Source organism: Danio rerio, chromosome 14 (genome assembly GCF_052040795.2).
Source record: "Danio rerio strain M-AB ecotype USA chromosome 14, GRCz13ab, whole genome shotgun sequence".
Lineage (NCBI taxonomy): Eukaryota > Metazoa > Chordata > Actinopteri > Cypriniformes > Danionidae > Danio > Danio rerio.
The window spans coordinates 28,432,434-28,454,103 of record NC_141034.1 but is presented as its reverse complement, the minus strand read 5'-3'; the positions used below and the strand labels follow the sequence as shown (position 1 = coordinate 28,454,103).

At 37.0% G+C, this 21,670-nt stretch overlaps 2 protein-coding genes across 9 annotated transcripts in view; one reads left to right on the top strand and one right to left on the bottom strand.

Moving 5' to 3' along the window:
* Positions 1 to 21,670, bottom strand: part of klhl3 (kelch-like family member 3) — a 98,975-nt gene that overhangs the window by 31,775 nt on the left and 45,530 nt on the right. The window lies entirely within an intron of this gene.
* fam13b (family with sequence similarity 13 member B) overlaps positions 1 to 21,670 on the top strand; it is a 74,827-nt gene that overhangs the window by 40,499 nt on the left and 12,658 nt on the right. For 2 of the 8 annotated variants that reach the window (XM_087280761.1, XM_087280759.1), the window contains exons 1-8: positions 10,803 to 11,031; positions 14,531 to 14,572; positions 15,738 to 15,857; positions 15,971 to 16,094; positions 17,254 to 17,357; positions 18,105 to 18,159; positions 18,251 to 18,353; positions 18,932 to 18,997. In XM_087280761.1, the coding sequence (XP_087136887.1) occupies positions 11,006 to 11,031; positions 14,531 to 14,572; positions 15,738 to 15,857; positions 15,971 to 16,094; positions 17,254 to 17,357; positions 18,105 to 18,159; positions 18,251 to 18,353; positions 18,932 to 18,997 (640 nt within the window). In that variant the 5' untranslated portion in view covers positions 10,803 to 11,005. Of the gene's footprint in view, positions 1 to 10,802; positions 11,032 to 14,530; positions 14,573 to 15,737; positions 15,858 to 15,970; positions 16,095 to 17,253; positions 17,358 to 18,104; positions 18,160 to 18,250; positions 18,354 to 18,931; positions 18,998 to 21,670 lie in introns of those variants that run through there. The other 6 variants (NM_001328042.1, XM_087280757.1, XM_087280762.1 and 3 more) reach the window with 3 other exon arrangements.

The window sequence follows — 21,670 nt, the reverse complement described above, 5'->3', positions numbered from 1 at the left end:
TTAAATTTGACTTGATGAAACGTGTAAAAACCCTGATAAGTGAACAGAACAACAAAAATAAGCAACAAATTTCCAGTACTTGCGTTTTTATTTTATTTTGAACAGGCAAGTGTTCTGTAATGTACATAATAAATAGTATAATAAAAAATACTTTACAGTTGGGAGCATGTGTATTAACTTTTCAATGGTTGAGGGCAACCCTCTCCTAAAACAGCAGAAAACAATAATTGAACAATAAATTCAAGATTCAGTAAGGTTCAAATGTCAAATCTCTTTTAATGTAAATGCTAGCATGGGAGGTCTATACATCTGTTAATGCAGCAGTGTGAACTGTAGACAACTCGTGTTCAATTACAGCTCTTGCGAGTGTGTTTAGAGAAGGGATCACAGACTGGCTTATGTGTGCAAAAGATGGGGCAGTGTCATATTTCAATTAGTTTTTTTGTTAAAACTTGCTTGATGGATGTGCGTGACCAACATACACTTGTGCCTTTGGAAGCGTCTCGCACATTAGCACTGCGTTTTTTTTTTTTAGACAGTCTGTCAAGATTTCAACTTTAACTTGCAGCGCTGCTCCTAAATGTCAATTTTAAAGCAGTGGACCAATCGTAAGAACTTGACAAGTGTTGCCAGCTTCTATTTACAGTTGTAAAAGCAGTAATTGTTTTATTTGATATAATTCCTTTATCTTGTTATTTTTGCTATAGTTGAGGGTAACCAGGGTATCTTAACCCTCTGGGGTCTGAGGGTGATTTGGGGCTCTGGAGAAGTTTTGACATTTGTGTTGTTTTCAGTATCTTAAAAATATATTAATGGCTAAAGTGTGATAACACTGTAAACAGCACAAGTTGGGCTACAATTATACCTAAGGAGCATGTTTGTATGTGTTTGTGTTTTTGAGAAAGAAACGTTTATGCGTGTTTCGTGAAAAACTAAAATTTTGAAGTCACTGAAACAAGGCCGTGAAACAGATAGAACATTTGTGCACAAGACTTTTGAGAACTGGATCTGGTAGTCTTGTTCACTTGCTCAAAGAAAACAATATAATGAATTAAAATTTCTAAGTCATTTTTTGAGTGAAATTGGTTTATGCGGGAAGGTGTGAACTATCATAACTATGCAGTGAGTCACACCTGAGAAGACAAAGACCTGCATAATGAGCCATCAGACAGGTACAGGTATGTGACTAGGAGGGAAGAGTTTCAAGAAGGAATCAGAGGAAAGTTTATTTACTTTTTTGTTTGCAGTTTATTTAAAATATATTAATCACACAAAATAACTGGAGATACATTTGTGAGAGTCAGTACACACTCTACTGATTTTTTTTTGTAAATGAAGAGTTTTGTTGCAAAATAAGATTGATCCATTTTGAGAAATGTTGGTTATTTGACATTATTATTTAAGACATCAACAGTCAAGTTCATTCACAATTTTATACATTAAACTATTAAGCTCATTGAAGTCCAGGAACACAATATTCTTTAAATCCAGGATATTTTTTATTTAACTTTGTCTATAAATATTCTATAAATAAGTCAAAAACATGCCGAAATGCAACATATTATTTTAACATTCTCAAACATCTAAAATTGGTTAAAAAAACAATACATTATAATATATGGAATAGTATATACAAAGTTTGAATTATAATAATAAGATTCTGAGTTAGTTTTGGTAATATCATATTAGAGCAATGTTACTTTAAAGAATGATAATTAATCCATATTAAAAAAAATTACTGTGAGCAAAAGAAAGCAGGTGAAAACACACCATGTTTTAGCACATTTTACTGACGCGTTTCTAAAAGCAGTTCACGGAGAGAGAAAAGACAGAATTCCTACACTGTTTGTTTTCCTTATTTTGCAAAAGGACACACGTTTATTGTTGATGTGTGTGTACACAAAAAAAAGTAGACACATAATAAATTCAATTGATGTATTGATCTTATCTGTACGATCAAAACTGAAAGTGTTATTTAAGTTCATTTCAGCAGTTTGACACCACCACTGGTCAAAACGCATATATGCGGTCTTCGACCCCAAAGGGTTAAAGTCTTAAAATGTTTTACGTTTCAAATTCAAAATTTTTTACCTTAAAAAGTCTTAAATTCACTGAAATATTATGTGGTAGGTCTTAAATAATTTTAAACAGGTCTTAATATTTTCTTTGTAAATGTAAAGCTACCCAATTGGACCAATACCCATCCAGTCACTATCATACCATCCAATAAAAGTATTGAAAAAAAATTATTTATTAATTCTTCTTTATTAACTCTATTTACCAACTCTTTTTAGATTTCCTTTTATAAACATATGGTTGAATTATCTTGCTTACAATAACATTTGTTTTTAATATTTTAACTGGGCCATTAGAAACAAATCTTTAGCATTTAGCCTTGTGTAAATATGAAATTTCATTCATAATGATCTTAAAAAGTTCTTAAAAGTCTTAAATTTGACTTGATGAAACCTGTAGAAACCCTGGTATCACAAGTTGCGCAATATAATGTAATATTACTTTTCTAAGTAACAAGTAAAATAACACATTACTTTTTTATAGAATCTTTTTTTTTTTGAGTAATGCAACTTAAATTTTTTAGTTTTTTTAGTTTAGTTAATTCACTTTTAAAGTAAGTTGCTGAATTAAAATGAACAAAGTCAAATTAAATTTGCACACAATGAGAGAATGCAGAAACATTCCTTACATTTCTGTGATGGAAGTATTCTAATTATTTTAAACGCATTGAAGAAAAGGAAAAGAGAATAATCTGAATGCACAGCAATTTTACTTTTAATAAGACAAAAAGTGCGAAAGTAGCAAATGCATTGCTTTAAACTTTTATTAATCTGTATATATGTCATGTATAGCTCTGGGGTCAGGAAGTTATCTGAAGAGTATATTATCCTACATTCATTTTCTTATGTGTGTTTTTGAAGGTAAATAAAGGTTATACAGTGTGTTGTGAATTGAAGAGCTCCTCTGATGGAGGACTTGCTCCTCTGCAAGATCAAGCCCTAACCAGGTCAGAAAAGTAGTTCAAAAGTAATGTAACGCATTACTTAACATAAAAAATAACTACGTAACGCAACTAGTTACTTTTTTAATTCCTTTAAATATTATAATGCATTTCTTTCAAAAAATAACTTTCCCCGCATATCCAAAACTCTATTAACATAGTTTAATTTTGTCATTGCAAAGCAAACAATGCGACACTCATAAAAAATAAAAGTTAACCTTTTTTTAGTAATATTTTCAGTATATTTAAATTTTTTTAAAATAAGATTCATAAATTTGAACTGAAATACAGTAAAAACTACCAACAGAAATTTTCATTCTGCTTGATATTTTGTGAAATCCATGAAAAAAGAAAACTTTCATTCATTTTCTTTTAACTTAGTCCCTTTATTAATCAGGGGTTGCCACTGCGGAATGAACCGCCAACTTATCCAGCATATGTTTTACACAGCAGATACCCTTTTAGCTGCAACCCATCACTGGGAAACATCCATACACACTTATTCCCAAACATACATGCGGACAATTTAGCTTACCCAATTCACCTATACCACATGTTTTTGGATGTGTGGGTGAAATCAGAGCGCCCGGAGGAAACCCACGCAAACACAGGGAGAACATGCAAACTCCAAACAGTAATGCCAACTGGCCCAGCCGGGGCTCGAACCAGCAACCTTCTTGCTGTGAGGCAATGATGCTAGCCACTGTGGTGCCCCTACAAATTATTTATATTATGCATTTTCTTTTATAAATCTTTTAACTTACATTTTTGGCCAATTTCATATGAATAAAAATGTCATATTGACATCTAGGATTCGGAGTTATAGTGTGCAAAAAGCTGCAAAAACATCAATCCCCACTAAAACAAGTTTAGACCATCTTCTGTGTGCAGCAAAGCTCCAGACGTCCTGTCTGTCGACTTGTTTAAGAATCTTAGGTATACTTTGCTAATCCTCCATGCTTTGAAGTGTTTGGTCTCTGCATGAGCAGATTTGGACGGCAGCTGCTGCAGTAAGTCCAAGTCAGATGCAAGCAAACACTATGATCAGCAGGGAAATGGGTGGAGCAGAGCTGCTAATTAATATGAACACATCCAAACGCTCTGGCTCTAATAAGCTGTTCATCAGTGCCAGGCTGTTAAAACAATCGCCCACAATCATTTTAAGCACAAAAGCTTTTTCTGTTTGAGGCATTTCTTTCCACTACTTGCATTGAATATTGGCTTTCCTTCCAAATCACCATGCATAAAGGGTGGATTAGACCTGTCATGATTATAATTACATTATTTTGTCATTTATTTTATGTACAAAGATGTTAGTCAAACATAACAATGGATGATTCAATTGCGATTTTTAAAGAAATGGCAGCAGCGTAACCACACATATTATTTAAGTGGTCATAGGACAGGAAAAATTTGTCATGCATTGCTAAATTGTAACAGTTTTTGGTGAATTAAATAAATGTTAGCTCCTTTGAGTATGTCATGACCCTTTTAAGGACAAGAAGGCTTTCACAATGTAAACATCATTAAAGACATGAGCCGGGTCAGGACAGAGGCATACAGAAGCATTGTTATTTTTTCATGCCGCATTGCTATCTCTAATGGTCTCTCATTCACAGCAGTCACGGATAGCATTTTATGGCTTTTATGATATGTTATGAGGAAATCAAATGACATTTGGCATTTGACATAGAAGTCAGTATAGCAAATAATCAGTTATTGCCTTCAGATCATACAATTTGTTTTGAACTATGTGCTATAAATACTTCTCTTTTATTGGAGTTACAGTTTTAAAGTTGGAGTGTCTTGTAAAATTGCTTTATTGATGCATAATTTGGCTTGTTTATCAAACCATCAGTGGTGATACGGTCTCATATAGTCTGAGTCAGAGCAGGTAAACTGGGAGTCTTGTGTGTTTATAGATGATAAAATGAGGGAAAAGTTCGACGCATCTGTATTTGGTGTTGTCTTGAGAAAGAGCAGCGGGACTTGTTTACGTCAGGTTCCTGCAGCGATTATATTTGCCCCCATTGTGCCCCAATGGAATCTGAAAGAGTGTTGCACATAAAGCTAAATATACGCGCTGCAATGTATCCTTTGCCAGCTATGGAAAATACTTTTCACAGAGCCCTAAAATAAGCTGTGTTAGATTGGTGTTCTTGAGTCATGTTGTTCAAGTTTGGAATGTGTGAACAGTTTTTGACACACTGCCGGTCTGCTATTGGCTGAAGGGTTATTGACCGCTTTCAGGCCCCTTTTAAAAGCAGTGCTTGCATAGCTTCAGATTTTAGATAAAGAGGCCCTCACAGATACTTCTACCCCTTGAATATTCTTTAAAGATGATTGCTTGAATCTGGTAGGAAATTTTATTTTGCAATGAAGAGTTGTTGATTGAAGAATAGTTCAGGTTTTTGGTCCATGTTTATTAATGCAATCAATGTCTACTATGTACATGAATACACATGTGTTTACATAAAAGTGATAACAATTAATAGCATTCACTATCTGATTTAAAAAATATATAAGTTTCATGATGCTATTATTTGTTAGTAAGCATAAAAATCTGGGGGGGAAAAGATATGGATTCTTAAAATACCAAAATATAAATGTTTTTTCCTCCACTTCTAAATATTTATCTTCTAGATGTTTCAAATGAGAACAGAACTTGCATAACTTCTATTCTAACTATAACAGAAGACATCCTAGCAGCAGTCAGTGCTATCTAATGAGTGCCAATAGACCTGATGATTTCCCTTAAGTATTTTATATATCAGTTTTCCTTGACATCTCTCATATTTTAATGGCTGCTGGTTTTCAGGGTCTTTCGATATTAGCTTAAGTTGTTTCAGCTATCTGCCTGATACATAAGAAAGAAACTGATCATCCACAGTGTCGTGAAGACTTGCAGGGCCAGATGGAATCTGCGGATGTTTTTTGCTATTTCTGCAGAGAATTTTGGTAAAAATCTGTGGATTTCTGCAGAATTATTTTGGGAGTATCCAGCGGAGTATCATAACTTACACCTTAATATATTAAATAAAAAGTAATAAATTACTGGATAAAAACTGAATAAATTCAGATTTACACATTTACTCAAGTAAATAAACAGAATTAACAATGGGCTAAAAATCTGCGGAATTCTGCGGAAAATCTGCGGCAATTCTGCGGAAAATATGCGGCAAATCTGCGGAATTCTGCGCGCGCAGATTCCGTGTGGGCCTACTTATGAGTCTATATGATGCACAGTTTTGCCATGTTGACTGGAGATAAATTGTCTTATTTAATCCCGACCAGACAGGGTTTGTAAAATCCTGATTGAACACTGATAACATCTACAGTAGGGCTAAGCCAATGGTTTTAAAATCAATTCCTGGAGGGCCACAGCTCTGCAAAGTTTATCTCCAACCACCTCCAACACTTGCTTAATAGTGTCTAGTAGCCTTGAACACCCTGATTAGTTGGATCCGCTGTGATTAGGGTTTGAGCAAAACTGTGCAGAGCTGTGGCCCTCTAGGAATCGAGTTTGAGACCTATGGGTTAAACAATAAATCACATGCAGTTGTTGTACGTATTTGTCTATAAAGAAAGCTCTGATATCAGCTCTGAAATCTTCAGCGTATGCTCAGCTGGAGCAGCATTTATAACACAAAGTCGTAGTTCTGTCAAGCTACACAAAGTATCATGTGTGATACCATTATGTGATGGTCAAATCACAAATAATCATTCTGCTTCTTGGTAAACTACAGTCTTTGTAGTGAATGTTGCTAATGTAAAACCTGGAAGCATGTGCAAATACCACATATAATGACGTTTTTTACTTAATTTACTTTATAGCTTCAGTCGAGTGCGAGTACTAGTGTGAAATAATGTATTCCTACACAGAATAAAGCACGCAAGATATTTCTTAATAGCATTCTAATAAGCAGTGACAAAGGCATCATTGCATTCTTTTTTTATTAGAAAAATTATAAGGACTCAGAAACTCATATGCTGTCATGGTCATTTTTATTCATCTCGTTGAATCAAACGAAAGCAGTTACTGTATATCGTATTCTTATCCTACTTTTATAAGAATTTCCCATATTAATTTTTATAGTATTTTCTGCACTGTAAAACCCAACGGTCAACTTTATGAAATAAAATGAGTGTAGTTAACTCAAAATTTAATGAAAGTTACTTCTACTCATTTGAAAATAGTTTGGAACACAGTGTTGTAGGTAATGGGTTATTTAAATACAATTGAATAACATGACATCAATAAATAAATACCAATTAAATAAATAATATCATTTTCTCACATGGTGTGCAAGACAATCAAAGCTTTTACTAAATCGCAACTACCTCTGCTCTTTATGTTGAATTGTAGTTCAGCCCTGATCTATAGAATTTTAAATGTTCTACATTTTGATATTAATATGTTGCTTTACTCTTTATTCTAAGACTACAGTAATTACATCACATCAGCTTTGTTCTGCATGGACAAGGGAAGAACTCAAGACTGTAAACCGAAATTAATAGACTAAGCAAAACTTTTAGCAGAAGATTATAGTATATCAATATATGCTGATGTCCTTTTAATATTTACCTATTACTTATTTAGATAATGGCTGCACTACACCAACGCTAGCTTGTCATATCCCAATGGTCAGTCAGATATGGAAAATTTTGGGCACGTTTTTAAATTTAATTTAAAAGAGACTTTTTAAACATCTTTAAACAGATGAGTTTGACCATATTTGACCCAACGTTGAGTTATAACAACCTAGCAGTTTAGTAATGTGCAGTATCTCTTAATACACACTATTCACAAGGATTTGTGAAGCAGATTGCATTATAAGCACCTACTACTAGCACATCTTTCAGTTGCAACCTTGTTTTCCTTGGAGGTGTTCCATCCAAGTACTGACCAGGCTCAACCCTGCTAGCTTTAGTGGACAGCCAGTCTTGGGCTAGAGGGTGACTTTGCTGGTGTTGCAAGAGTTTAAGAACTGTTGTACATTGTGGCACTAGAGTGGATAGGATCTCCTTTACGGATGTGTGTAAACACGTGAGAATCTCCCTTTGGATCAAGTCTCCTAATTTTCCCGTGCTCTCTTGTACTGAGACATCAAAACAAGTGTCGTGTTGACTTGCATGTCCATCTGACCTATCTGACACTCATAGATGGAAACGCAGTAACTCATTTCCACTGCTCTTTTTAATTACCACAGGCATTCAGACACATTTATTGGGTTTCACCCTTCTTTCGACATCCAGTCACCTGAGTATGTAGAGCAGAATGCATAACACGCAGGGCAATATGATATTCTCGGTGACCAGCTATCTACTTGCAGTGAGGGCAGAGTCTGTTTTACTCTCTATCTCTCATGTTTAATAGGGTTTCTCATTCTCATCTCATCAAAATTAGATTGGGGATGTCAACTGGGTCAGTGAGTCGACAACTAATGTAGCTTCTTATTTTGTTTCCTGCTAATTGATATTCTTGCTCATCCCTAGAACTCTAGGAAGTGTGATATGTACCCTGACCGGCTGTGACTATTCTAGCAGTGTTAGTTGGCAGAGTTTAAAGGGATAGTTTAGTGACGTTAAAGAATTCTATCTTTGTTTAGTGCAATACCAAAACTGAAATCAAATAAATGAATTCAGTTATAAAATCATTAATAAGTTATCTTTAATATCAACAGAGGTAACGGTGCTATGGTGTAGTGGTTAGTGCAGTGACGCATGCACAGCGGTGCTCACGGCGACCTGAGTTTGATTCTGGCCTAAAAGGTATATATATATATATATATATATATATATATATATATATATATATATATATATATATATATATATATATATATACACATATATATATATATATATATATATATATATATACGCTACACTGTGCTACTGTTTATTTAAAACCATTTTAACAAATAAAGTTTTCAGTTGTTAGGACAAATTAAGAAATTTACTACAGTGTTGTAAGTTCAATTTAATAAATTATATCTAAAATTTTATGTATATATAGATATGTAAAACAATAAAAACATCTAAATGACATTTACATTGCATTGGCTATGCTTTCCATGCACGATTTAAGATTTTACTTCACAGCACAAGCACTCTTGTACATTAAAATGTATAATTTATAAATATATTTACATTCATATATTTTTGTAATACAATTTTGTCCTTTAATACAAGCAGTCAGATATAGGAGCTGTACCTTTAATTTGATCTTTTTGAATGTATCAATCAATACTCAAGTTCATGCACAGAACAACATGAGCATTCACATGAGCAAATAAATAAATCTAAATATTAATCCAGCTTGCTTTTTGAGCGTTGTTGAGCGAGTTCTTAAACATCTATGATTGGTCATTATGTTCCCGCACTTAACAGAAAGGGCTGTAAAGCCTGCGATTGGCTCTAACGGTCAGCTCTGGTGTTATTCACCAATGAGTAACACGGATACAGATAAACGGCCACGGTTACAGTTTATATGCGCATAATGGGTGGTTCTCACAGCTGATCCATGATAGACGCGGTGAAGAAAACTTGCTTTGCAGACACATTCGTGTGTGTGTGTGTGTGTGTGCGTGTGTGTGTGTGTGCGTGTGCGTGCGCGTGTGCGTGTGCGTGTGCGTGCGCGTGTGCGTGCGTGTGTGTGTGTGCGTGTGTGTGTGCGTGTGCGTGTGTGTGTGTTTGTGTATGTGGATAAACAAGAATCGCTGTAACAGAAAGAAGCAGAGCAGAGTTCACAGCTTTCATTTCATCACCATAGGATGATGAATTAATCTTTTTTTACTGAAATACTTGATTAACTTGTTTATCGTGACAACCGATATGTATAATATAACCATATGTATTTGTTTGTTTATTATTGCTTATTTCTTTTATCTATATGTATGTTTTGTATTTTGTTTATTGTCATTGCTTTGGCAACATTGTGCTTTATTTCACAGTCATGCCATTGAAGCTCTATGAACTTGAACTTGAAATAGGGGCTTGTGGTTTCTGCTGTAACAGTAGTCTGCATGCTAAGTAATGTTAGTTGGATTGTTTTCACTTCTCAGGCTCGCCCCCCTCGCCCTAGTAATAATCAAAATAATTGCAGCTTTTGATTTGATAATGGCACCTCAAAATGCGATTTTGGTTTAAAATGTATTAATTGTGCAGGCCTATTTGACCCTGACAAATTTACCATCAAACAAATCACCTTCAAGGTCAATAATTTCACCCTTCCAAAACATTAGCAACCAAAACTGACGATTAATTTCAGCTAATGTTTTTTTTTCTTTCTGTTTTTTCAGTTTCGTGTGTGATTTCAATAAATTGTGATTTCAATAAATAGTTGTGAGACAAAGAAACACTAAAGTTGTTAGTTATAATCACCAACAAATTCATAGGTTTTGTATAACACAATCATGACAGAATATGATTTAAAAAGGAATCCATGTCTTTAATCAGGTACTTTGATTTCCTTAGATCGCAAAAGCCCTAACTGTAAACAGCGGTGCAGTAAGGGGTAAAAGGATCTGAACAGTGTACAGTGACGATATATAAAAAGTCTAACAGGTGTTTGAGGGTTGACTTTGAGTTAGGCGAGGTAGTGCTCTGTCAGTGTGTGTGTGTGTGTGTGTGTGTCTGTGTGTGTGTGTGTGTGTGTGTGTGTGTGTGTGTGTGTGTGTGTGTGTGTGTGTGTGTTTATGAAGAATCGATTGGCCCAGAGCGCTAGCGATGAGGCTGCGTCAGCCGGCCGTGTATTTAAGCAAGGGGCCAACTCTTCCACTGCAGCACTTTTTTATCAGAGTGCCGAGTCCCACACACAGGCAGGCAGCACATACAGGACTCCGCAGAATGAGCTCCGGCAGCCTGTGTTTGCTCTTTGACCTGCTCATACAGACTTTAGCACCACAAAGTGCCCAATTAGGATAACCATACGCCCAAAACCTATCACCAAAACGGCTTATCGACGAGAACATCAACCTGAACATCATGGCGTGTCAAGTCCTTCTCCACAGGTAAAATCTCAAGAAATTCAATGAGAAAAAAAGATGTTTCCTGAGAGGCTGTTGTTCAGGGTGAAACACTTAAGGTGGATCGATTCGTTCCTGTTGTTTATTGTCTTGTTTATGTCCTGCATGTGACATCCTGATGAGTCTTCTCGATGCCTTTCAGATCGCATGACAGAGCGCCTAAAAACTGCTGATGAGTTAAAACGTGATCATTTGATATGGAAACTGAGGCAGAATAGTAAATTTGAGGAATCACTGCATGACACAGCATTTATTTCACTCACAATTACATTGGAGTGTGTATGTGTGGGAGGGATGGAGGAAAAGAGTGCTGCGTATGTGTGTGTTTTGGCCACTTGCTGATAAGATAAAGTGCCGAGTCAGAGGAAGTCGTCTGTCTGTAATCTTCCTAAACCCTTGGCTGATCTCATAGTGAAACAGCATATTACCTTTAATTCTGCCCATCACACTCTTTATATTTGTGTGCTTCATTCACACTTCAGTCTTGTGGGAGTTTGTTAAGACACTTATTATTTATCAATGCGATTTTTGTTTTCCCTTCCTTCAGAGCTGTGTGGGTTTGTCAGCACAAAAAGTCAGTATAAAGGAACAAAGATATTACTTATTTACAGCTAACATTAGCGTCAGAATTTTTTTTTTTTCTCATTAAAGCAGTGAGATGGTGATGGTTGTTTACTGGCATTCTGAAAAAGAAAGCACTCTTGAGATATATTCAACTGATTTAATCAACATGTGACAAGTTTTTTTTTTTTTTTTGCATGATTAAGTGTGAATGGATCTCTATCAAATCTGTAAACCCACTGGAAAAGTGACATTCATGAAGGATTCTGATGTTTTTGTGTGCCTTTTTCATTTGCTACATGGGATTGTGGTTCTTTTTTCCTCAGTAAAACCGTTAGATGTACACTAGTGTACCTTTTTGTTTTGTTTATTTAGTTTTTGCCTCATTTTCACATAATTATTTGCTTCTAACCAAAATTTGTCATGTTGTGATCAGCATAGCCGGTTGTTTTTGTTCATGGCTTACAATCTTTTAATGAATGGGGAAAAACAGCACTACTGGAATTGTAGACCAGCACTAATGCACTATATTAGAAGTTGTTAATTGAATTGAACTATTAAATGTTGGAACCAAGGAGTATGTTTACATGGCCACCAGTATTTATAATGTGATTAAGACAATACTCTAATTAAGAGTCTACCTGGTCAACAGTGATTTTTGATGACTTTAATCTAAATAAAGTCATAATCGAGCTAAACAGAAATGAAATTGACGTGGAGTATGGTGATTTTAGTCATAATATTGAAGTGCAGTACAGACATCTTAAACTATTACCATTGTGTAGGATTTTTGTCACAATTTCGACAGGATCTACACATGCGGCTCGTTGACACTATTCTCTGCACCTACTGATTCATTGAAGGACCACAGACACACACAATGCAAAATGCAGAGGTTTTTTCCACCATGCGGCATGTGGTATCAAATTCCATTGAAAAAAACAACACTCAGTAGTTCATACTCGCATCCAATATCTTATTTGTCTCGGGGGGCATGCTTGAAATGTTCCTAAGTGAAAGTAAAGGTGCCAAACTACAGTTAAAGTCGACAAACTAATAATGAAATATCCAAAATGACATGAAACTCCAGAGGAATTGTGCATAGAGTGGTGAAACAATGACGTTAATTGAATTATGTGCTATAACATCTAAAACGGGATCATGGAAGGAACATTCAAAAAGCAACTCGTATAAACACCTTAATCATATTATTGTCTTATTCAGATTAAGGCAAATAATTTGATTAATGATGTTCATGTAAACGTAGTTATTCTCTATAATGTTTTGATGCTTGATATCTTCTTTGATTTAATCTTACTTTCAAATAAACATTAGACAGATTAATGTCAATCATTGAGCATAAAATGTATATCCTTATTTATTATCAACCTAACAATACCAGTCTTAAGTTTTGATTTGCTTCTCAGACTGAATCACTGACATCAGAGATCAGGTGATGTCTTAAAGGGGATATGAATGGAAAATGTTACAGAAGGTTCTTTATTAGAGTGTTTCGTGCTGAGTAATGCACGGTCAGTGTGGACGCATTACTGTAACTGATATCTCTTACTGCCCTGGGAGTTCTGTGTGGGCAAGATACTGAATATGTCTTAAACAAGGCTCATTTTGTTCCCTCTTGCAATATCGAGCGATGCACTTTTCAGTGCTGATGAGAGAAAAAACTCCCAAGGACATTTTTTCAAAAAGTGCTACTCTAGTTGCCCCAGCAGCAGTTTCCTTCCTTCATGATGTTTCCTCTTTTAATGGCCATGCTATTTTTAAGTAGACATTTTCATCTGCCCTGTGTGTAAATTTTGAAATCTGAAATGACTCATTCAGAGTTTAGTTGCCTTAGACAATAATTCTGTATAAATATATATAGTACAAGCTGAACCAACTGACCCTTAAATTAAACGGGTCTGATTGAGTGGCCATTTCTTTTTTATATGAGCCCAGATTCTAGAAATTAGGATGTCGTTTGAAGTTTTGACCTTGTAGACTGTTGTAGGTTGTTGCATTTTACATAGACTGCAGTTAAGCTTCATTCACACTATGAGGGCTTCGGATCAGCAAAGTGACAAGCGCTCGTTAATTTCAATGGAGAGTGAGCAACTTACGGCGATCTCCATCAACACCAGCAATAGCGACCATTAGCGACCGGGCGGGTATGTCGAGACTTTGCTAACTTTATGCAAATGTAGAGCAACTTGTTTGAGCGACAGCCTATAGGAGCACCAGTAGAGCTCATGTGATCTTAGCTCACTCAGAGGTCGGTTGTATTCTCCGTGCTGTAGGCAGCTACAAAGTCGCTGATAGTGTGAATGGGGCATTAGCAGAAGGTATTAGGTGTTGTCTGGATATTCCTTTTTACATGGGAGGACTGGTTGAGCACAAGCCTTTCTAGCAGTCTAAAGAGCTTAAGGGGTCAAGACTTTACACCACAGACCACACAGTTGCCGTCAAATGACTCGGATGTCATTTAAAGCTCATCTGAACCTCACACTCATCTTGTTTCTGTATGTTTATTGGCATGGCACATGTTTGTGTGCTGAATGTATGGCAGAGCACCTGTTGTATCCATCAAGTCCTTATTTGTTCATACTCCAGAACCTGACACTGGTGCTAACAACCAGTTGGCAACTAGTGTTATGTAAGCAAGAGTTTTTAGCGTGTCTGAATTTGTTTACGGGACTGCCCCCAATTCCACTCAGATGCCCACTTCTTCACCCTCCTGATGTTTCCTGTGACCTTTACAGGAAACAAAAAACCATGTATTTCCACCGCGTACGTGACTTGTATAATGTACACTAAGTAATGCTTCTTTTCCGTGATGGTACTGCTAAAGTTATTATTGTAAACAGAAGCATGGTGAATAAGAAGTTTATATGTTTCTAACGTGTCCTTCCTTTTCCTCTCTTTCCAGTTCTCACATTGCTTCCATCAGCATTCTTCCAGGATCTGCCGAGTAAGTGTCTTCTACTAGCATACCTATAAGCTTTATTATTAAGTCTCACCTAGAGTGGTATTGTTTGCTTTTTTTTTTTTTTTTTTTGAGGGGGGGTGTTTTAAAAACATGAGATGAACAACATACAAAGCCTTTCTCTGGCTGATAGGTCTATTCTCATAGTCTATTTAAAGTTAATTTAGATGACATTAATTTGAACTATATGCAATTATCCTCTGGACTAAATCAGATTTGTTGACTCACAGGCCACAGTATGCAATAAACAGACCTTTAGGTGGACAGCAGGAAAAATAAAGCTGAACAAATGTGATTATGGTCTTAAAAGCGGACAACTTAAGGGGATGCCGTCTCTTGCAGACAGAGTGGATGTCTTTGTGACTAAGGCATTCAGGAAAAAACAGAACTGAAAGAGGAATTCTGCCAAGTTATCAATTGTTTACATTCCACTAATAGTGTTCATAATGAAACAAGAATTTCTATCGTTTCATTAGCAGTTAAAGAATTGCATTCAATAACCTTAGTTTCTTACTAGTGACTTGCTGTTTAAGTGAAGCCTTCACTACCAGCAGCACATTGTGGCAGCAGAAAGTTAATGATCCCATTTCCAAATGGCCTTAGAGCAGATAATGCATTAAAGTATCTGTAACCAAACAGCTTGAGGCGAAGCTGGTGCATCTGGCCCTGAAATTGTACAGCATTAGCGAGGAGCTCTAACAGAGACCACTGCAATGCTTGGGCACAGAGCACAAACAAGCTCATCTTCTGATGATTTATTGTGTGGAAGTTTGGCATGTGCAGAGGCGGTGTGACCTAGCAAGGCTTTTGGCTTGGTTGGGCACGTGGAGGGTTTAGTATGGCATGCTTGTCCATGGTTTTACACAAAACATGTGACTTTAGCATAGCCACTGAAACTCGGAAACTGTGACCAGAGACTTGGCTGTTATAATAACAAAGATCTAGTAAGCTCAAAACATGTCTATTTTCAGACACAGGAATCTGTGGTACTTGGAATGGAGGGTTATTTGTTATAATGTTGAGCTTGCAATGAGATCCCCTTGGCTGACCTTGTTAAATAGGCTGAACAATGATTAATATGGGTACTCTGTGTCCTGGCCTCAATTGTAAGGCACATTTTTATAGACATATTGAATTTGTTTATTTGCAGTATAATCCAGAGGACCATCCGTGCTGCGGTGGAACAGCACTTGCTGGACTTACAAACGTCCATTGACAAGGAGCTCGGCAGCTATGAGAGTCAGGTGTTGGACTCCAAACCCATTCATGGGTGAGTTTTACAACACACACACTTTACTTTTTCAGGTATTTATTTGTTTGGCTTAGGAGGTTTTTTTCTTCTTAAATCTATGGATAGAAGTCAATGTTTGTTTTCCTTTACAGAAATAGCCCTACTCTGAAAACACCAGGGCCTGAGGACCATGAAGATGTGCAGTCCGAATCTGAGGCAGAGACTGAGACTCTCCCAGAGGTTACAGAGGAGGGCCTGCCGTCAGAGAATAGCGAAGTAAGCAGTTTGAGGGTTAAGCTTATCTGGATTAATTGGACATTCCTAAGAAAAACCCAGAAGAACAACCAGTAGACAATTGGCTTTCAACCTGGGGGTCTTTGCTCACTGTTGGCCTCAGAAATCTTTTAAGATGATTTGTTAAAGCATCTGAATTTTATAACAAATACATATTTTGCTAGTTGTGCAAAGTTAGTAAATATTAGCTATATATATAATATATAATATACTATGTATAATTATACTATATATATTATAATAAAATGTGGAAGTATTTGTAGAAATCTGTTTATGTTGTAAGTAAATAGTTTGGAATTAAATATCAGTTTTTAAATTATGAATTATATAATTATTGCAATTTTTATTTACAGAAAACTAAATGAAAACAAAACAAGAGTTTGCCGGCTTTTGAATGTTGTGGACAATAGGCAGACGTATGCATTACACAATTTCTGTAGTCTAGAACTGGCCTTGAAGACGTTTAGTCTCTCTCCTATCAGCAAGGTCATTAATACACAGCAGAGCAGCTCCTCCTCAGGAGAGCATGAAACAAGGGCCTTCCTGTCAGATAAACAGACCATCAACTGTTCTCAGCAGGCACAAGCAATCTTCCAGTTTAACAGCGTGCCAGAGCAAATGAAACATTTTAGATAAAGGACTTTTTTCAAGTAACTAATTAAGTAACACGATGAGGCTGGTTCAGACGAGCATCACCAAAGCTGATGATGAAGCTTTGACTCTCTTTTGCAGTGAACCGTGAGGTATAATAAAGTGAGAAGTGTGTCCGGGGTGCTTGCATCATGACTACTTTGATTAACAGTCTCTTTGGGAGGCTTCTTTTTCCCTCCACACGTACCTCAAATTCTTGTGGCCTGGCCACAGGTTAGGAACATATGAACTGGGTCACCTTCTTTTAATAGCAAATCCTGAAGAATGACAGCACCACCTGCTCAGCGCAAACAACTCCCCCCAAGAGGCACCCTATTCCTCATTCTTATCGTCTGCTGACCTTGAAAGACAATCATCATTAAACACGCATACTAGGCGTAGATATGAGCGTTCAGATGGCTTCGAGAACATTTGGCATTGTGCAGTGTCTCATTTGCACTTGTAAACCTGTTTTTGCTGTCGGTGGTAATTGCCCTTCTTTTGCACACAGGAATCTCAAGGTTCTCAGCTTAGCAGCCCTATCATGGAAGAAAGTTCTGGGATGGACCTTGACACAGAGACTCTCATAGAAACTGAGAGTCTTGGCGCAGAAAGGTTAGATTACAAATGTTAAATATACCATTTTTGGTAAATCAGGTTGAGAGATCAAGTCATTTCCATGAGAATCGTTTGGGGGGTTTTGCGTGAAGGCGGATTATCCCATTTCAGACTCTAATGATATCTTTTTATTAACTTTAAAGTAAATTTTTAGTAGAAATAACTACTCAGTCTATTACATTTATTGCCAGTGGCATTTATGTTGTGCCCCCTAGAACGCAAGCATGCACAACCACACTTTGAGGATGTACAAGGACTTTGCTTGAGTCCTCTTTGTTCCTGTAGTGACGTGGGGTTTATTTCTGGACTTTATATGCCTTGCAGCCTATTAGTGAAAAAAATACTTTTCTAACGAAGTAGCTTTATTTTTTAAGCTTCCAGGAATAACATTTTACAAGGAAACATACAAAATTGTTCTACTCTTTTAATTGAAAATAATAATATAAATTACTAGCTTTAAATAGCTTGCAAAGTTCAAATAGTGTTCTTGTAAAAACATTTGTAAGCCTGTTAGATCTGGTAACTGAGTGTCCTAGATTGCAGTCTGTAGTGGGTGTGACTGGTGAAGTTTAGATACACTTTAAGTTCTCTACTTCTTTAACAGCCTTATTAATAGACTTAATATGACAGTTTTTTCCCAAGCAAGACATTTAAAGAGCTCCTATGGAATAGCGCTATAATTGACAGGCATGAAGGGAACAGATCACACTGTGGAGTTTACAGTCATTTGTTTCCACTTTTCAGACTGGAGAAGCACTCAGACTATGAGCAGATGGACCAGACTGATGTTACCACCTGCGTGAGTAGATTTCAATACCACCAGGATTCTGTCTGTTTTCCAAACACTGCAAGATTGAAGCATCTAATCAAACTTTTTCAATGACTCACAGGAGCCCGATGACTGTGACCTGAATGCTAATTCTGAGTCCACAGAGCCAGCCAGCGGTTTTCAGTCTTCGACCAGAAGCATGTTCTTGGAAGGCGAACAAGAAGGTAATTCTTTCACTCCTGTCTTTATAAAATACTACAAGTCAAACATTTACTTCTTAGGTTTCCTATAAAGAAATTTTGCACACTGTTTACACCGTGAAAGCATTCAACTGCTTGTTTCTTCATTGTTAAAAAGCTATGAATTAAAACAATAACCTGCTCAAGTCTGTCCGATCTGTGGTTGATGTTAAGGCATTTGTTTAAAGTCAGTCCTTTGTGTCCCATTTGGAGCGAGTTGTGCTGTAATCTCCTTTGAAATTTGACCAGGATGTGTCTGTATGTTTGTTCTGGCTGAGTGTTGGCATTCTGAGAAGAATTTAATAGATCACTGAGTTGCAAATAGGGAAAGTAAGCTTTTATTATTCAGAAACCATCAATGCATATGGTTTGGCTTTCTCATGTATTTGGAGATGTATGTGAAATAAATGTGGCTCATGTGGTATAAGTGAATTCTAGTTATGACTCATTTAATTCCAGTCATAGGTCCACAGCATTGTGTGTGTCTGTGAGTGTGTGTGGCTCGTAGCTCATTGCACTCTTCTGTGCTATGTCTCTCTCTCTCTCCGCCCATGCCTGGTCAGCATCATGCCCCATCAATTTCCCACCCATTGACTTCACTTGTATGCACCTGCAGAGAGAAGGGAACGGTAAGTAGCATCTCCACAGACCACTCCTGCTCGTCCAACATCTGCTGAACCTCTCAAGTTGTTTTCTCACTTATTTTAAAGCCAAATTTGACTTCACCCCCTCTCCTTTATGTCACTCAGCTTTCGTTTCACTGTCTTACTTTGACCTTACACTTTCAACATCAACCACAGAGTTCCACCGTGAATGGCTTTAAAAAATGTTTTGTGAGCTGCGTGTGCACATAGAACAACACATGGATAAAACATGTCTCTTAAAATTGAAGCAGCATTATGAAGGCCCAGAGGGATTCTGTGTTTTCAATATAATTTTAGAGGAGTTCTGGAAAATGGATTTAAATATGTTATTATGTGTTGAACCAAAGTAAAAATACTACTATTAAACTGGTCACTAACAGCAAAATAACTTAAAGGGCACCTATGATGTAAATCTATATTTTGTAAGCTGTTTGGACAGAATTTTCTGTATGTGTAGTGTGTCCACTGTCATGCTGGAGTGATAGAAACCTAACAAGCCTCTTTTTAGAATTTTCCTGAGGTTAAAATAGGATCCAAATCCCAGTCATTTTGAGGCCCACCACAATGTAACGGTTTTCCCCGCCCACCAAATTGATTGACAGATGCCATGTCTTCATAATAACATGTATATACTTCCACAGAATCTTTTTTTGCAAATAACCTGGGATTACAATATCTGTTCCAACTCTGTGATTTTTACAAGTTTAAAAACGTTTTAAAACAGAGCATGTTCGTGATAAAGACAGTAAAATTGCTATGTATTTCTTAATCGATATAATAACCACGACCACATGGTGTCAGTTAACGCTAATGTGTGTTTGTGTGTGTATGTGTGTGTACTGCAAACTGCATGTGTATGACTCACTGTATCAGAAAGGCTTGAATAGACTTCACCGCAAATACATCAAATAAACTTACTTGTTATTTTTGACTCGTGACCTTCTTTCAGCTTCATCTGAGTCTGTCTCTGTCATTGTGCTGTTTGTCTGACGTAACGCACAATGACACGCAGACATGCACATGGGAACGGTGGGCAGGGAGAAGCAGCCCATTTTCATTTAAAGCCACAGACCACAAAAACAACTACTTTGTACTCGAATACCAAAATGGGCAAATTCTGGAGGCTTTAATAAATAATCTGATGGGTATTTTGAGCTGAATCTTTAAAGACACATTCTTGAGACACCAAAGGCTTATTTTACATTTTGTAAAATAGGTGCCCATTAAATGGAAAAATAAATTTGATGTTAAATTACCCTCAGGCCATCCAAGATGGCAGTGACTTTAACCTACAGTGATGCAGATTTTTAGCTAAAACCATTGTCCTCTAGTATACATATAATGAAACTAAGTGGGTGCCCTCATTTCAAAATAAAAAAAACATATGTAAGCAAAACGTAATTAATTCCTGTGGCTCCTAGTGGTCCTGAGCAACAAACTTAACATTATTAACTTTATTAGTAAAACAAAATGTGCAGTTTGTTGCACAGAGCTATTGTTTGATTTTTTTTTAACACCTCAGTGCATCGTCAAGAGCCACAGGTATTACTTATGATTTGTAAACCTATTTTCTTAAATCTCAATTTATAAGGGGGGTCTCTCCACACCACCACCAGTGTGCAGCATCCACCTGGATAATGCAGCTGCAGCCACAGGACAACGGTGCCAGTGCGCCCACCGCACATCAGCTGTAGATATAGTTGACAGACAGTGATAGAGCCAGTTTGGTGGACGGGGATGAATGAGAGGCCATGATGGTTAAGGGCCGATGGAGGGTATTTGGCCAGGACACCGGGGTTACACCCCTACTCTTTACGAAAAGGGACATGAGATTTTGAATGCCCACAGAGAGTCAGGACCTCGGTTTAATGTCTCACCCAAAAGATGGTGCTCACTGACAGTATAGTGTTCCCTTCACTTTACTAGGGCATTAGGACACACACAGACCGCAGGTTGAGCACCCCCTGCTGACCTCTAACACCACTTTCAACAGCAACCTGGTTTACGTGGTATCCCATCCAGGTACTGGCCAGGCTCAACCCTGCTTAGCTTCAGTGAGTAACCAGTCTTGGGCTCCAGGGTGATATGCTTGTGGTATTATATGGGTACTAACAATGGTTTCAGATCGTCTTTGTTGTTCTACAAAAGAGGAAAAGGAAGCTGTAGGTGATGAGCAAGCAAATCAAAAAAATTGGGTGAAATATTCCTTTAACTTGATTTAAGAAATATGCAAGGATATGTAGAATCTTTTGAATGTGTTTCCAGTTCTAATCTGTGAACCTTTCTGTAGGTTTAGGTTCCATGGTGGACTTGAAATAAAGTAACATTGGCAGCCAGTCAGAATCCATCTGACTTTAAAGCGCTCAAGCATTTAATAAGGCAGATGATAAAACCACAGCTCACGCTCATTATAAAACAATTGCTAACATCCATGGCCCTGTACCATCCACATGAATTCACAGTATTCCAGATTCCATTTTTCTAACAAACTCTAGCTTCATGACAACCACAGTCACACTTTCTGACGTCAATCTGAGCTTGGTCTGTGGTAACGGCTCTAGTGTGAGAACGCCTTCAGTTTAAGTTCGCCCCCCTGAGACTCTGACTAACCCTTCGGCTCTTCACATGCACCCAGTTAGTCCAGCTGACTCCCACTAT